Below are 18,773 nucleotides of genomic sequence, written 5' to 3'. Positions count from 1 at the left end.
ATGAAAAACATCATGCAAATTCGCAAGCGACGGTGGTAAGGCGATACGATAGGCTACCTCTCCTATCCTCTCCAAAATCTGATAAGGACCAATAAATCGAGGTGTCAACTTCTTCGACTTCAAAGCTCGACCAACACCAGTTATCGGAGTAACACGAAGAAACACGTGATCTCCCTCTTGGAATTCAAGTGACTTCCTCCTCTTATCATGGTAACTCTTCTGACGACTCTGAGCAATTCTCATCTTCTCCTGAATCATCTTAATCTTTTCCGTAGTTTGTTGAACAATCTCCGGTCCAACCACAGCACTCTCACCGGACTCATACCAACACAAAGGTGTCCGACATCTCCTACCATACAAAGCTTCAAACGGTGCCATACCAATGCTCGAATGAAAACTACTGTTGTAGGTAAATTCAATCAAAGGCAAATAACAATCCCAAGCACCTCCTTTTTCCAAAACACAAGCTCTCAAAAGATCTTCTAATGACTGAATCGTCCTCTCAGTCTGACCATCAGTCTGCGGGTGATATGCAGAACTCAATCTCAGCTTAGTTCCCAAAGCTCTCTGCAACCCATCCCAAAACTTTGATGTAAATCTAGGATCTCTGTCCGAAACAATACTCGACGAAATACCATGCAAACTTACAATCTTCTCAATATACAACTCAGCCAACCTCTCTAACGGATAATCCATTCTGATCGGAATGAAATGAGCCGACTTCGTCAATCTATCAACAATCACCCAAATAGCCTCAAAATTCTTATTTGTCCTCGGCAAACCAGCAACAAAATCCATACTGATACTATCCCACTTCCACTCCGGAATAGCCAACGGTTGCATTAGCCCAGACGGCTTCTGATGCTCAATCTTTGACTTCTGACAAGTCAAACAGGAATAAACAAAACTCGCAATTTCTCTTTTCATTCCCGGCCACCAAAATAACCTTTTCAAATCATGATACATCTTCGTAGCTCCAGGATGAATACTTAAGCCACTACGATGTCCCTCCTCAAGAATACTCTTCTTAAGCTCAATAACATTCGGAATACACACCCGATCGCCAAATCTCAAAACACCATTCTCATCAACTCTGAATTCACCACCTTGACCTTGATTCACTAACGTCAACTTATCAACCAAAAGCATATCGGATTTCTGACCCTCTCTGATCTCGTTCAGAGTACCACTTGTTAATTTCAACATTCCCAATTTAACACTATTGTGAGTACTCTCACACACCAAACTCAAATCTCTAAACTGCTCAATTAAATCCAACTCTTTAGTCATTAGCATAGACATATGCAATGATTTCCGACTCAATGCGTCAGCCACAACGTTTGCTTTACCCGGATGGTAATTCAAACCAAAATCATAATCCTTCAGAAATTCTAACCATCTCCTCTGTCTCATATTCAGCTCTTTCTGATCGAACAAATACTTTAAACTCTTATGGTCACTGAAAACTTCAAATCTTGACCCGTACAAATAATGCCTCCATAACTTCAGAACAAATACCACAGCTGCCAACTCTAAATCATGTGTCGGATAGTTCCTCTCATGAACCCTCAGTTGTCTCGAAGCATAAGCTATAACCTGCTTATTCTGCATCAACACACCACCTAAACCCAACAATGAAGCATCACAGTAAACCTCAAATGGTTCCGACGAACTCGGTAATATCAGAATAGGAGCAGTAGTCAACCTTCTCTTTAACTCTTGGAAACCTTCTTCACATTTTGAGTCCCAAACAAACGCTTGCCCCTTTCTGGTCAACATTGTCAACGGTAATGCCAACTTAGAGAATCCCTCAATAAACTTCCTATAGTAACCTGCAAGTCCAAGAAAACTTCTTATCTCAGAAACTGACTTCGGAGCTTCCCACTTAGATACCGCTTCTATCTTAGAAGGATCAACAGCAACACCACCTCTTGAAATCACATGACCAAGAAAACTAACCTCTTCTAACCAAAATTCACACTTTGAGAGTTTAGCAAATAACTGCTTTTCTCGCAGCACTCCTAAAACCACTCTCAAATGCTCAGCATGCTCTTCTTCAGATTTCGAATACACCAAAATGTCATCAATAAATACCACAACGAACTGATCTAGATACGGATGGAAAGTTCTATTCATGTACTCCATGAATACTCCCGGCGCATTAGTCACACCAAAAGGCATTACAGAATACTCATAATGTCCATACCTCGTTCTGAAAGCAGTCTTCTGAATATCTTCAGTTTTCACACGTATCTGATGATACCCAGATCTCAAGTCTATCTTGCTGAACACACTAGCACCAACCAATTGATCCATCAAATCATCAATCCTCGGTAAAGGATACCGATTCTTGATCGTCACTTTATTCAATTGCCTGTAGTCCACACACAACCTCATAGTACCTTCTTTCTTCTTAACCAACAACACTGGTGCACCCCACGGTGACACACTCGGACGAATAAATTTCTTATCCAACAGATCTTCCAATTGACTCTTCAATTCAGCTAACTCAACAGCAGACATACGGTACGGAGCCATCGATATTGGTCTAGTACCAGGTACCAAATCAATCGAGAACTCAACTTCACGTTCTGGTGGCAATTCATTCACTTCTTCCGGAAACACCTCAGGAAAATCACACACTACAGCTAGATCGCCAATCACCAGTTTATCTTTAGCTTCCAAAGTCGCTAACAGCATAAACAACTCTGCCCCATCTGCCACTTCCTCATTCACCTGCCTGGCTGATAGAAACAAACTCTTTCCTTCTTCAATCTCAGGAAATATCACAGTCTTATCAAAACAGTTGATAGAAACTCGGTTGAACACCAACCAGTTCATACCCAGAATAACGTCAATCTGCACTAATGGAAGACACACAAGATCTATCCCAAAGGCTCTACCAAAAATACTCAAGGGGCAACTTAAACAAACAGAAGTAGTAGTCACTGAACCCTTCGCAGGAGTATCAATCACCATACTACCACGCATCTCAGATATCTCTAACTTAAGTTTCACAGCACAATCCAAAGATATAAAAGAATGAGTCGCACCTGTGTCAATAATAGCTACAAGAGGAAAGCCATTAATATAACACGTACCTCGGATCAAACGATCATCTGCAGAAGTCTCAGAACCCGATAAAGCAAAAACCTTGCCTCCTGACTGATTCTCTTTCTTTGGCTTTGGACACTGTGGACTGATATGACCCAACTCTCCACAGTTGAAACAAGTCACAGTCTTCAACCGGCACTCTGCAGCCAAATGACCACCTTTTCCACACTTGAAACACTTCATCTCAGCACTGGTACACTCATGAACACGATGTCCAGCCCGACCACATCGGTAACACTTAACAGGAGCACTAGAGTCTCCCCCACTAGGCCTCTTCATCCCACTCTGCTTCTGAAAACCTTTGCCAGCTGCATACGGTTTCCCACGATCAACCTGATTCTTACCCTTCCTATCAACCCTCTGCTGATAGCTCTCTGCTCTGGCTTTGGAATCCTGTTCAAAAATCCTGCAACAGTCAACCAAATCAGAAAACACCCTGATTCGCTGATATCCAATTGCCTGCTTGATCTCGGGACGCAACCCGTTCTCAAACTTCACACACTTCGAAAATTCTCCAGCAGCCTCACTATAAGGAGTATAGTACTTTGACAGCTCTGTGAACTTCGCAGCATACTCCGTAACAGACCTGTTACCCTGCTTCAATTCCAAGAATTCTATCTCTTTCTTTCCTCTGACATCCTCGGGAAAATACTTCCTCAGAAATCTCTCTCTGAACACAGCCCAAGAAATATCAGCATTTCCAGCAGTTTCCAACTCAGTGCGGGTAGCAACCCACCAATCATCAGCTTCTTCTGACAGCATATGTGTACCGAACCTGACCTTCTGGTTATCAGCACACTCAGTTACTCGGAAGATTCTCTCTATCTCCTTCAACCACTTCTGAGCACCATCTGGATCGTATGCTCCTTTGAACATTGGAGGATTGTTCTTCTGGAACTCACTCAACTGACGAGCCGCTCCCATTCCCATAACATTCGGATTTCCTCCAAGTACTCCAGCTAGCATACCCAGAGCCTCAGCAATCGCAGCATCATCTCTACCTCTTCCAGCCATCTCTATTCTGAAACCCAAACAAGCTAAACAATAAGTACTGATAGGGTTACACAACACCTATCCCGTACAGGGGAAAGAGAATAATTATGACTCGACTCGACCGACTATGCTCTGATACCACTAATGTAACACCCTTCTAAAATACCCCAAATTATTTAAATAAAAAAAATAATAACATATTAATCAGAGTAATTATGCCCCGAAGGGTGTCACACAAACATCACACACTAATCATCAAAGTGTCCTGTCATGCTCATTTATCCAATTCAAAATATAAAGTATCTGCATAATACGCAGCGGATAGAAATCAATTCAATTATTCCAAACATGTAACATATTACATGCAAAATGATTCACGACCAATCAATAAAATATTCAAACATCCCATCCCGATGTTACATCTACCAGAGCATGACCCACTAGGAGACTACACTAGACTCCAACATTATCTTCTACTCAACTCACTGCTCGTTACCTGAAAAATAGTTGTAAGGGTGAGTTCCTCAATCAATATAACAAGCATTATACAACAACATGTAATGTTAAGTAAATAACGCATCAAATCACCCTAACCAGACTACCCACTCCATAACAGCAGTATCAACGCAACCTCATACTCAATAATAACAAATAGTATAGGTAAAATCTCAAAACATGCTCAACACCAACAACACAACACAACGATTTACTCACTAATTCCTCACAATGGGAATTAGCTACAGCCCCACAGGCTATGCCATGCATTCATTATGTAATGAGACTCCATGAAATGCGGTACCGACTCTTCTTGAACATATAGTCCAAGCTCACCGATCCCTCTGGATACGGCTACTGAGCTCACTAGTCCCACTCATTGAGATCTAATGACTCACTCACTAATTCCTCACCATGGGAATTAGCTACAGCCCCAAAGGCTAGACTATGCACACTACTCATCTAGTATGCCAACATCAGCAACAATTCCACAAGAATTCACTCACTAATTCCTCACCATGGGAATTAGCTACAGCCCCACAGGCTAATCATGCATGCTAATTACCTAGCAATACAACAACAACAACAACTCAAAATAGACATATGCTCACACTCTAAGCCACAAACAGTCTATTCACAAATGCATACATAACTGATACATTCACAGCATCCTGCATATCAACACCTATCCTCAACATATTGTCAATACATTTATCACAAAAGCATATCACAACATGCCATAAAATCAAACACAGTATTAGCACACTCTACTAATACCTATACTACTCAAAACAACGGGAAATGATCCCTATTACATCATACCTCAGCTAAGTCTCACTACTCAGCCTAACCAGTCAAAAACTGCACAACAACAGCACAGGAAATCACAATCCTGCCCATACGCGTATTGCCCATGCCATACGCGTATTGCCTAAATCCTGACCAAGCCATACGCGTATTGCCCAATTCCATACGCGTATGCTACGCGTATCACTTCCCCATACGCGTACCACCAGAGACCATTTTACGTTCAAAATTTCATCTTCCTCATCCATACGCGTATTGCCTAGCGCCATACGCGTACCAGCCATCCCATACGCGTATTGCCTAGTGCCATACGCGTATGACCAGAAACCAGGTTTCCAGATCTGCTATGGTTTTTCCTGCTACGAGTTCTATTCGATCTCACCTTCCACAGTCCAAATTTACACAGAAATCACTCATATCATCTAACCCGAATCATTCCCTATTCGATTTCACAACTCCTGACATTATCACATGCAATTTCCTACGAATTTCTTTCGGTTATCACCCAATTTCGTTCATCAATTATTTCCACAAATTCATCATAATCATCCAATTCAAAGGTAAATTAAAGGTCTATCACTACCCATGACATATTATCATACAATACCCGTTAATCAACGATAAACCCCCCTTACCTGAGTTAATCCGGCAAATTCTGCAGCTTCAAGCTTTTCCTCCCTTCAATCCCTTGTTCTCTGGTTCTCTTTTTGCCCTTTTCCACGTTCTGTCTCTTTTTCCTTTTCACGTGAAAACAATAACCTTTTTTACTAAATGGGACCTTTTTACTGATTTCCACTTTATTCCAATAATAAAAAATAATAATCCAATAATAATAATCCCAATAATTATTATTCCAAAATAATAATATTATTAATCCAAACTTCTAATTATTCAATTAAATTAATAAATAAAATATTAATTTAAATTAAATAATTAGCTTATTTTAATTGGGGTGTTACATGACGCCTCTCACCCTGTTAACATATGCAAAAATGTGTTATGTCATTACAAAACCTTTAGAACACTTCCAAACAATCTATAATTATTACATATATGATTAACAAATATTAGCATGTTATTTCCTATTAATTAACATGTTATTCCATCAATTAATAATCAAAATTCAGAATTACGTTCATGCTATAAAACCCTAAATTTCATTCCAAACCTCATGCTTATGAACAGTTTAACATCAACAATAAGCATCATATTCACATAATACAAATTTCAATCAATCCATGGCATAAAACAACATCACAATCATGTAATTCATCAAATATTCTATCAAAAGAGAAGGAAGAAAATCATATTGGAGGTTAAGGGAAACCTTTCTACCCTTTCATGATTAAGGCACCCTTAGATGAATAATGTAACACCTTAAATACTGAAACTTATTTAAAAAGGTTTACACAACAATTTAAGGTATCTCCAACGACAACCCTTCAAAAATATATCAAATCATTTGAAACTATGCAGCGGAAAAACATTTCATAGCTACTTCCTTCGTCATCCTTGGCCACCAAAACATCTCTTTCAATTCTTGATACATCTTAGTGGCATCATGATTAATACTCAAACCACTCTTATGACCTTACTCAAGAATACTATTTTTAAGCCCGGGTATATTTAACATACAAACCTTGTCTATGACCCTCGTTACCTCACTCTCATCGATTATAAAATCACCTCATTTTCTTTGATTGATTAAAACTAATCGGTCAACCAATCCTAAATCGACTTTATGTCCTTCTTTGATCTCTTTAAGGATACCACTGGTTAACTTCAACATGCATAACTTCACAGTGTTAGGAGTCACTTCACACACCAAACGCATGTTTCTAAATTGCTTAATCAATTCTAAGTCTCAAACCATTAACATCGACATATGCAACAACTTCCTACTCAACGCATCAGCCACAACATTGGCTTTACCATGATGGTAACTCAAGCCAAAATCACAATCCTTCAAAAATTTGATTCATCTCTTTTGTCGCATATTCAACTATTTCTGATCGAATAGATGCTTCAAACTCTTGTGATCACTTAACACCTCAATTTTTGAGCCAAACAAATAATGCCTCTACATCTTCAACACGAACACCACGACTGCCAACTCGAGATCATGCGTAAGATAATTCCTTTCATGAACTCCCAGTTGTCTAGAAGCGTAAGCCAGAACCTGACCACTTTGCATCAACACACCACCTAGACCCATCTTTGAAGCATCATAATACATCATAAAGGACCCACTTGGATTCAACGAAATCAAAATTGGCGTTAATGTCAACTTCTTTTGAGTTCTTGAAAACTCTCTTCACAATTCAAACCTCAATCATAATCTTGAACCTTTCGAGTCAACTGAGTTAAAGGCAATGTTAACTTCTATAAGATTTCAATAAACTTCTTGTAGTAACTATCCAAACCAATAAAACTTTTAATTTGTCTAACATACTTCAGAGTCTCCCATTGCAACACAACATCTATCTTAGATGGATCAACAACAATAATACCACTAGAAATCACGTGACCAAGGAAACTCCTCGCAACTATAACTCACACTTAGACAACTTCATATAGAACTTTTTCTCTTTCAAGGTCTGTAACACAACTCTCAGATGCTCTACATGCTCTTCATCATACTTCGAATATATCAAGATGTCGTTGATGAACACAACCACAAACTGATTTAAATACAGGTGAAATATTCTATTCATGTACTCCATGAACACTTCAGGTGCATTAGACATACCAAACAACATCATTGAATACTCATAATGACCATACCTCGTTCTAAACACAATCTTCAGAATATCTTATGGTTTCACACAAATTTGATGATAACCCGAACGTAAATCAATCTTGCTACAAACACAAGAACCTACCAACTAATCCATCAAATCATCAATCCTCAGAAGTGGATACTTGTTATTGATAGTCACCTTATCCAGTCGTCGATAGTCAACACATAAACTCATGCTACCATTTTTCTTCTTGACTAGCAACATCAATGCACCCTATGAAGAAACATTATGCCAAATAAACTTCTTCTTAAGCTGCTCTCCCAACTTCTTCTTCAGTGTACTCAACTCTGAAGCAAACATTATATAAGGATCCATCAACATATGACTAGAACCAGGTGCTAAGTCTATCGCAAACTCCACCTTGCGCTCTGGCGAAAAATCACTGATGTCATCTGGAAACACTTCTAGAAAATCACATACCACTGGTAACTCACCAACCGTAACCTTACTTTCAGCCTTTATAGAAGCTAACATCATAAACACCCTAACCTCATCATTCATGAACTCATCCACTTGCTTTTCAGATACAAACAATTCGTCACTTGCATCAAACTCTAGAAACGACATTGACTTGTCGTAACAATTGATATAAACCAGTAGGCATGGCAACGGGGTGGGTCAAGGACGATTTTTACCTCCCCAAAACCCAAACTCGAATCCCCAAACAGCCCCTGTTCACCGCCCAAAACCCAAACGGAGATGGAGAATCAAAATCCAAATTCGTCCCAAACGTGTTCGGGTTGGGTTCAGGTATCCCCGCCCCGCCACCATTCATTTAGTGAAATTAATTTTTTTAATAGAAATATTTATTATGTTCAAAATAAAGTTACATTACAAATAATAAAATAAAATAATAAAAAAATTCCATACAGATATTTCAAATATTTTAAATAATAAATTCAAATTAAAATATCAAAACATTGACCACATATTTAATATTCTAAATTATCAAAAATAAATAATAATGTACGAAATGAGATAAATGGGGTGGGTACTAGTGTCCCCATTACCCGACCCGTCCCCATATTTTATAATCGGGGAAAACCCAAACCTGAATCCAAACCCAGTCAAAACGAGTTTTCCCCGTCAACTTCAGGGCGGGTTCGGGTGGGTACCCGCGGGTAGGGGTTATGTTGCCATGCCTATAAACCAGATTGAACTCCAACTAGTTCATTCCAAGGATAACATCGAGTTGTCTCAACGATAAACATACTAAATCTATCCCAAAATTCTTACCGAAAATAGTAAGTGGACAATTTAAACAAACCCACGAGGTGGTTACTGGACCCAGAGTCGTGGTATCAACAATCATACTCCCAACCATATAAGACAATTCCCAATTCAATCTTGACACACACCAACAAATATGTACTTCAAATCTCCCTCTTCAACAAACTCATGAAACAATACTGGCTCATCTAACAACCTGCAACCTTACAACTAGTGACACGTTAAACCAGTCCTCCAAACCTGAAACCTCGTAGAGAAACAAAAGCCTTTCCCTTACTTGTTTCAATCCTGCTCCTACAGATAAGCAGTTAGAAAAATAAACGAGCACCAATATTGTTTCACACACATGTGTGTAATAGGGAGTAATTAACATGTTAAAACCATGGTCGGATGGACCAATCAGGCTCTGATACCACTGTGTAACACTTTAAACCCCTAAACTTATTTAAAATATTTACACGACGATATAAAGTGTCGCCAATGACAACACAACAAGCAACCTTTCATACATAACAATAATGATCACTCATGTGTATCTGCAAGATGTCCATGGTGGATAATATGAAGCAAATGAGGGGGGGTAAGAAGCAACATTCAATATAAAAAGTGTAAAGGATGTTAAGGTAAAGAACATATAACATAACATGCATTTAATACATAGTCAACAACATCATAGTCTCACACCCATTCTTAACAACATGCATATATACATATGAAATGTGACTCACGACACGATATGACACTTATGCATATGGTATCATTATGGACAACACAAATCCATCTTGCTCCTGAATCCCTACCATAGGACCAGAGCACACCAATTCGCTACTCTCACCACAATTAACGCTTAATCGATTCTCATGTGGAACTAGCTACTCGCTTCCGAATCCCCGCCAAAAGACCACAACACACCAATATTGGACTGAAGCCCGTACACCATGATGTATGACTTTCAACAACATGCATTATCACCAAAATTATCACCATGCATTTATCACTATTATGCACAACACCATTCTCAACACACAACAATGAATCAATGTCACGATAATTAACAAAAAAACACCAAGCAACAACACCTCATCAAATGCATATTCACACCAACTTCCTATCATGTTAAATCATTATAACATCAACTCATCATCAAGTACACACAATGATTCACTAATTAATCATACATTTAATCACATAAATTCCTATAATTAACACACTACTACAAATAAATTATATCATCAAGCACTACCATGAGTTAGCTCTGTGTGTTATCTTTTTAACGCTTCAAACGATACCTTGTTTGGACCTACGGAACTAAAGTTATGGCCAAAATTGTCGGGCAATGCAACATAGTTCAAAATAGTTTTTTTTTCAAAAATTGGCCTACAACAATCATTGTTATCAAAATCATTTACATTACAACTTTCTTAAAAATCGCTTCAGAAGGCCATGCAATCGATTAATTAGAACCAACAATCTATTAACATGTTATTTTTTTTCTAAAAGTGTAATGCGTGTAATCAATTACCATGGGGTGACAATCGATTGCCACCGGTAATGTTTCTCAGTTTTCACACACAATCTTCATCCCCTTCACCCCTTATCCTTCATACATCATCCCAACCATTATTCCTCCATTCAATTATCCCATGACACGAATTTAATAGTACACCATGTTATTACAACAACCAAACATCTTATAATATACATACCAATCATGGTTCATGGTATTTTGTCATACAATTAAATCATCAATCTCACTAACATCCATACTCATGATCAAAGCTTCATACATACATCAATGGCAGAATTTCATGTATTCACAGACAAAATGATTCATACATATTTTCAGTCACACAATCACATAATCAAGCACATCCAATCATCAATTTCTTAGGTTTTAACACAACAATAACATATCAAAAACAAAATCATACAACCCTAATGAGAACAAGGACCTCTCTTATATACCCTATCATGCAATACACTCATAGTGAAAGGCACATCTCCCTATTACCTTAGATTTTCCCGTAGCAAACTCTCTAATCATAATTTGTTCCTTCCCTCCTTAAGCCCTAGACTTGTTCTTCTCACTTTTTCTCCAACTCTTATTTTGCACATACCGTAAAATTTCTCCCAAATCTCACACTCCTATATTTATAAATAAACCTAATCTTTTCATTTAGGTATTTCCCTCACTACCCCCAATTTATTCTCCAAAATCTTTCCATTGCCCATTATTCCTCTACTAACTCATAGTTTCTCTTTAATTTAATTAATTCAATAATTTCTAAGATAATGCCAAAAATTTCTATTTTATTTATAATATTAATTAAAAATAATTATTATTCAAATTTCTAGTTGTCGGTAATTATTCTATCAAACGCCTATATTCTCACCACACCTCACTAATACCAACACACCCCATCAAGACATATAATCACATAATTTATTTTAATTAAAATACCTAATAACCAAATAAATACACAAACAATTCAATTCAATTAATTAATCGAATTTAGGATGTTACAAATAATTCTCCCTTACCTTAGAATTCCAGCAAAAGAAATCCAGCAATCTTCCATGGAGTCTCATTTTCCAAGCCCTAGCTCCCTTTCTTCTCTTTTTCACGTTTACTAACAAATGCTCTAAAATCCTTCTTTTCTATTTCTCTTAAAACATATAGTAATTTAATTAAGTTCCTTTTAATTAAACTCTTGGCCCAACTAAACATAAGCTCTTTATTACTAACCATCTATTTTCCATTTTTTTACCTCATCCTTCACTATTCTCCCAATTTCTATTAATTAATTAATTAAATCCCACAAAAACTAATTTATTAAACACAAATCACCACAAATATCGACACCGGGAAAATACCTCATAAATAACATAAAATAATTATTTAAATAAATAAATCGTTTATATTAAATAAACAAACAATTTTAAAGGCTAATTAAGTTGGGGTGTGACATTACCCACTGCAAGGGCAATGACACTCGTAGGCCTTAGTAGCTGTATAACAAATAGTGGTGGTTGAAGGTGAGAAAAACACAAGAAGGGGGGGTGAATTATGCCAGCTTGATTTTTCTTTTTAGAAAATTTCTTATCAAATTCTAAGCACAAGGTCTAGGATCTGAATCAGAGTTAAGTGTTTGGCAGCAGATGAAAGTAGATCAGAGATATAAAAGAAAGCAAGAGAGACATAAGCAATTATCCTGGTCCCTCTCACAAATCGAGAGCATTCCATTCCCCTTGCACTTCCAAGGTATTTTCACTATAATCAAAATTGATTACAACTGCTTAAGCACAAAACAAGAGACTTATATTGCTCAAACATACAAGTAAGAGACTTATATGCTTAAGCATACAAGCAAGAGACTTTCAATGCTCAAACACTCAAGTAAGAGACTTCCAATTCTCAAGCATTCAAGGAAGAGTCCTCAAATTCTCAAGCACTTAGCAAAAGACTTCTTAAACCCTAACTTACAATTAAGAGATTTTGCAAAACAACACTTGATATACAATCAGAGGTGTAGACAAAAAACAACATAGAAAGACTCTTGAGACTCAAGAGTTTCTAAAATATACAAGTGTTAATAAATTCTAAGTTAAACTTGCGCTTTTTATTTGACAGAGTAAATAATGAGTTGTAGTATTATTGGTTGGCATAAGTTGTATGGTTAGCATTTATTGTGACAGATTGTGATAATGAATTAGAGTTTATTTGTCAAGGTATATAATGATTTACTTTCTAAAATATAATCCTTATTTATCTCTTTGTATAACTATATAATGATTGTAAATTATACAAAATATTCAATACATACAAGTATTTTTACAAAGTTTATGTTATTTCATTATGGTATCAGAGCGAGATTCTGATTCAGATGGTGAAAGTGTGGAGAAGAATGATACCTCTAATAGTAGAAAATTGACTTCCGTTATCACAAACACATCATCATATCATCTTGGTCCCTCTGATAATCCAGGAACGGCGCTCATAGCTACAATGCTCAAAGGCGAGAATCATCACAATTGGGTGCGCTACATGAGAACGACATTACGGGCGAAAAGCAAATTAGGTTTCATTCATGGATCTATCAAGAAACCTGTAAAAACCATCCAGACTTTTACAATTGGGAGAATGCTGATTCAATGGTCATGGCATGGATCGACAATGTTGTAGATCCAATTTTGCACGACAACATCTCGCACATATCAACTATGAGAGATATTTGGGAAGATTTGAAGGAGTATTTTGCTCAAACAAATGCTCCTAGGATCCATCAGGTATGACGCATGTTATGTCTGATGGAGCATGAATCAGACATGACTATGACAAAATATTATACCAAATTTAAGAGTCTCCTCAATGAACTAGGAAAGTTGCAACCACTTCCATAATGCATATGTGGTGTATCTAAAGAAATTATGCAAAGATAATGAGATCATCAAGTACATATATTCCTCAGAAGTCTTAACACTAAGTAATTTGAACATGTTAAGGTGATAATGTTGAACATCGAACCTTTGCCTTCATTTTGACGCATTTTTAACCATGTTCTTAGATAAGAAGCTCGAATCATGGGTGAAAAAGGAAGGATTACTGAAACTAAAAAATAATATGGAGGATATGTCTTTTATGCATCTAACCAAAACGGACAAAGGATAAGAGATGGTTCAAACTCAAAGTGAGATCACTGCGGCAAGACTGACCACATTAAAGCAAAGATGTTTTGAGATTATTGGGTACCTAGAGAATTGGCACACATGAAGGACATAACAACACTCAATAGATGATGGAGGACAATCTAGTGCTCATCATACACATGCGACTGAAGAAATAGTGCAGGGGCATGCATTCCATGGTTCTCGTATGTGAAGCATGACTTTTGTGAATCCGATCAAAATACATCTTGTAAAGATCTAAAATAGATCTTGGATAATGGTGCATCACACCACATGACTCCTCTCCTATCCTTAATGATAGGGATAACCAAGATTAAGAAACCTTTTTATGTCACTATTTCTACAGGGAACACAATACTGGTAGAAATGATGGGGACTATTGATCTTAGCAAAGACATTACTTTACAAAATGTTTTACTTATTCCTAAGTTTGATTGCAATTTAATTTCAATATGTCAATTGACTCATGATTTAAATTGCTTTATGACTCATCGTCCTAGTTATTGTATGAAACATAACTTTTCCATGAAGAAGAAGATTTGCTTAGATGATGTACATAGTGGGGTTTATGTGTTGAAACAATAAGTTTAAGGGTCTGCTTCCACAACACATCGTGAAGACAACACTACTCTCTGACATGCATGCATGATAATCCCTCATCTAAAGTTATGCAACACATATCTCAACTAGTGAATTTTAATTTATGTTCAAATGAAACATCATTGTTGTGACATATGTCATAGATCAAAGCAATGCATACTTCCCTTTCTTATTAGTTATAATAAAGCTGAGAATCCTTTTGACCTTATACATTGTGATTCGTGGAGAAGATATCGTACTAGCTCTCACAGTGGTTGTCACTATTTTCTTATGATCGTTGATCATTATTCGTGTGGAACATGGGTTTACTTGTTAAAAGAAAAAACAAAAGTTCTAAAAATTTTAACAAATTTTATCAACATGGCAAACACACGATTTAATGTAAAAATCAAGATGTTGGAGAGTGATAATGGGACAAAATTTACCAACCATATGTTTCAAGGAATCCTACAACAAGATGGAGTCCTACATGAAAACTCATGTATGGGAACACCCCAACAAAATGCAATGGCAAAGAGAAAACATAGACATATACCCAATGTAGCACGAGCCTTGAGATTCCAAGCTAATTTAACCATCTCTTTTTGTGGGTAGTGTGTCTTGACAACAACATACCTTGTTAATAGAACCCCTACCATGATTAATGATGGGTTGACCCATACAAGAAGCTATTGGGAAAACCTTCATCATATGAGCACATTAAGACTTTTGGATGCTTATGTTATGTTAAAAATTCAAACAAGCAGCAAGATAAATTTGATTCAAGAGCAGAAAAATGTGTATTCATGGGATATCCTAAATGCCAAAAAGGTTGGACAATGTACAACCTAAATACACAAGAGATATATGTATCAAGAGATATGGTGTTATATGAAGACATTTTTTTGTATGCACCGCAAGAAAAAGACAGCAATGAATAAAACCTTTCACCAACATTTACTCTTGATTTTTATTCCATTGAAGAAGATATTACGTATAACAATGATGGGTAGCAAGACCAAATCATAATTTTCAATGAACCAAGAGAAGAATAAGTCGTTGAAACAAATTCTGATGTGATCACTGAAGTAAAAGAACCTCAGAATAAGGAGGAGAGAGAAACCATGACAAACACGGACATGGGGCCAAGGAACAGACAACCACCCAAAATACTTGATGATTATTATTGCTACTCAGCCGAGAAAATCCACACATGTACATCACTAAAGACATTAACTTCTTCAGGTATAATTTATCATATATAAAACTATGTAAACTATGATGAGTTTTCACAAAAACATCAAGCTTATCTTGCAATGGTTGAAAGAATTTAAAAACCTTAATCATACAAGCAAGCCATTCACAAACAAGAATGGAGAGAAGCCATGTCATAAGAACTTAAATCATTGGAAGAAAATAAAACATGGGAAATGTCAAGGCTCTATAAACGAAAGAAGGCAGTGGCTTATAGATGGGTATACAAGGTTAAATACAAATCAATCGGTGAGGTTGAGAAATACAAAGCTCGGATCATGGCAAAAGGATACACAATAGTTGAATGAGATGACTTCAATGGAACCTTTGCACCAGTTGCCAAAATGACAATTGTGAGGTGTTTGCTTAATGTTGTAGTGACCAAAGGATGGACACTTCACCAAATGAATATGAGTAATGATCTCCTACATGCGGAATTAGATGAGGAAGTATATATGGAGGTTCCGCCAGGTTACAATGTTTTTGATAAAGAAATGGTGTGTCTCCTAAGAAAGTCATTATATGGTCTTAGGCAAGCCTCACATAATTGGTACTCAAAATTATGTCAAGCATTGGTAAAGTGTGGCTTCCAGGAATGTGAAGCTGATCATAATTTGTTTACATATTCATATGGTTCAATATTCATAGTTGTATTAATTTATGTTGATGACCTTGTTGTGATGGGAGTGATGCAAAGTCATGTGAAACATTGAAGTAATACCTCAGTAAGTGTTTTCAGATGAAGAACTTGGGGGAGTTAAGATATTTTCTTGGTCTAGAGTTAGCTCGTGGATCTTATAGATTATTCATTTGTAAAAGAAAGTATGCCTTAGACATTCTAAATGAATGTGGGATGCTAGCTTGCAATCCTTCATCTACACCACTTGAACCAAACCATAATTTAGCATTGGATTCAAGTCCTTTATATGAGAATCCTTCACAGTACCATAGGTTGGTGAAACGACTCATTTATCTCACAATAACTATACTGAAATTAACATATTATTAGTCAATTTATGCATGAACCTCATCATGGGCACTGGGATGCAGCCATGCATGTTTTGAGGTACTTGAAGTCTTCATTGGAGCAAGGAATCATCATACCAAGAGATAATGACCTTAGACTAGTTGCATATTGTGATTCGAATTATGCATCATGTCCATTAACTAGAAGATCAGTATCAGGTTATGTCATAAAGTTAGGAACAACTCCCATTTCATGGAAAACCAAAAAGCAAACTACTGTATCAAGGTCCTCGAGTGAAGCAGATTATAGAGCAATGGCTCACGCCACAAGTGAAGTCATATGGTTATGAAGATTACTTACACACTTATAAGTAAATTGTTATTCTCCTACAGTTCTACGTTCCGATAGTCGTGTTGGTATTCATTTAGCTTTGAATCTGGTTTTCCACTAAAGAATGAAACATATTGAAGAAGATTGTCACTTTATTCAAGATTTCCCTGTCAAGGGAATTATAGCTATTGTCCACATACCAACCAAGTCACAACAAGTAAACATTTTCATAAAGTCATTGGGAACAAAATAATTTCAAGAGCTATCGGGCAAGTTAGGATCTCATAATCCTCTATCTCCAACTTGAGAGGGAGTAATGAGTTGTAGTATTATTGGTTGGCATAAGTTGTATTGTTAGCATTCATTGTGACAGATTGTGACAATGAATTATAATTTATTTATCAAGGTCTATAATGATTTACTTCCTAAAATAGGATCGTTATTTTTTTCTTTGTATAACTATATAATGATTGTAAATTATACTTAATATTCAATACATAGAGACATTTTTACAAAGTTTTTGTTGTCATTTCATTAGTAACTGCTCTTTGAATGTCAATAACTCATTGTTTTTCTTCAAGTCTTCAACTTCTTACATAGAGATAAAGAAAAGATTCATTGAAGAGTTTGCACAAGATAATCTTTGAGAAGCTTGATTTAGAGCCATTGAGATGTTTCTTGAAAATGTTAATATCTGATTAGTGCATTTTGATGCACACTCTTATACTATTGTGCTTAGACACTTCTATAATTTATTTTATTATTTTTACTATTTTAGTGTGTTTCCTAAGCTCAATATATTTTTACCTTTATTTTAATTTTGTACTCTATTTTTAGCTTAAATAGTTAATTGATACATTCTCAATGTGCAGACCGTAACTTGGGCTATGGGATGCCTTTTTGTGCATTCTAATATAAGTTGGAAAGCTGAGAGAATTAGATAAAATTTGGATGTTGAAGTCAGAAGCAGACTCAGAGTGAAAAAACCTAGAATAATTTGTTGAAGTTCTAAACTTAATTAAAATGGTCAGTTTATGACAGTTTTGTAATTTTCAGGTCGGTTTCCATAAGGGACAAAATTTTCCTTTTGTTATATTAGAAAATCCGCAGCTACAGGAGGGATTATTCAATATTCACGAATTTTTAAGCTTTGTATGAATTCATGGAGAACTAAATTTCACACGGTTGATCTACTGTAATCGTGCCTCCATCATACTTTGAGGTTCTTATAAATTAAATCTATTTTCCTTTCAAATCTTCTCTCTGATATTCAAATGCTTAATTCGATTTCTCTTAGAGTTGATTGATTTGTTTCGATGATTGTATCTTCCTTTACCTTAATTTGTGTTTGCTTGTTTGTGTTATCGCGTTTGCTTAATTCACAATTGCTTTTATCCGTTTGCTTAATTCAGAAATTAGGAATATATATCTTGTGGTATGAATTACGCTGGTTTGATTGATACTACAATCGAAAAAGGAATATAGATCCCTTAGGGGTTAGGAATTATTTTGATCGA

The 18,773-nt window shown here is 36.4% G+C and overlaps 1 protein-coding gene across 1 annotated transcript; it reads left to right on the top strand.

The window, feature by feature from the left end:
* Nucleotides 1-16,303: 16,303 nt before the first annotated feature.
* On the top strand, nucleotides 16,304-17,275 carry LOC127096009 (uncharacterized mitochondrial protein AtMg00810-like). Its single transcript, XM_051034638.1, has 3 exons — nucleotides 16,304-16,456; nucleotides 16,699-16,910; nucleotides 16,969-17,275. The coding sequence occupies exons 1-3, from the start codon at nucleotides 16,304-16,306 to the stop codon at nucleotides 17,273-17,275; spliced, it is 672 nt and encodes a 223-aa protein (XP_050890595.1).
* The last annotated feature ends 1,498 nt before the right edge of the window (nucleotides 17,276-18,773 follow it).

This window comes from Lathyrus oleraceus, chromosome 6 (assembly GCF_024323335.1).
Source record: "Lathyrus oleraceus cultivar Zhongwan6 chromosome 6, CAAS_Psat_ZW6_1.0, whole genome shotgun sequence".
In the NCBI taxonomy this organism is placed as follows: domain Eukaryota; kingdom Viridiplantae; phylum Streptophyta; class Magnoliopsida; order Fabales; family Fabaceae; genus Lathyrus; species Lathyrus oleraceus.
Note: the sequence above shows the minus strand (reverse complement) of the source record. Positions and strands in the feature narration are given on the sequence as shown.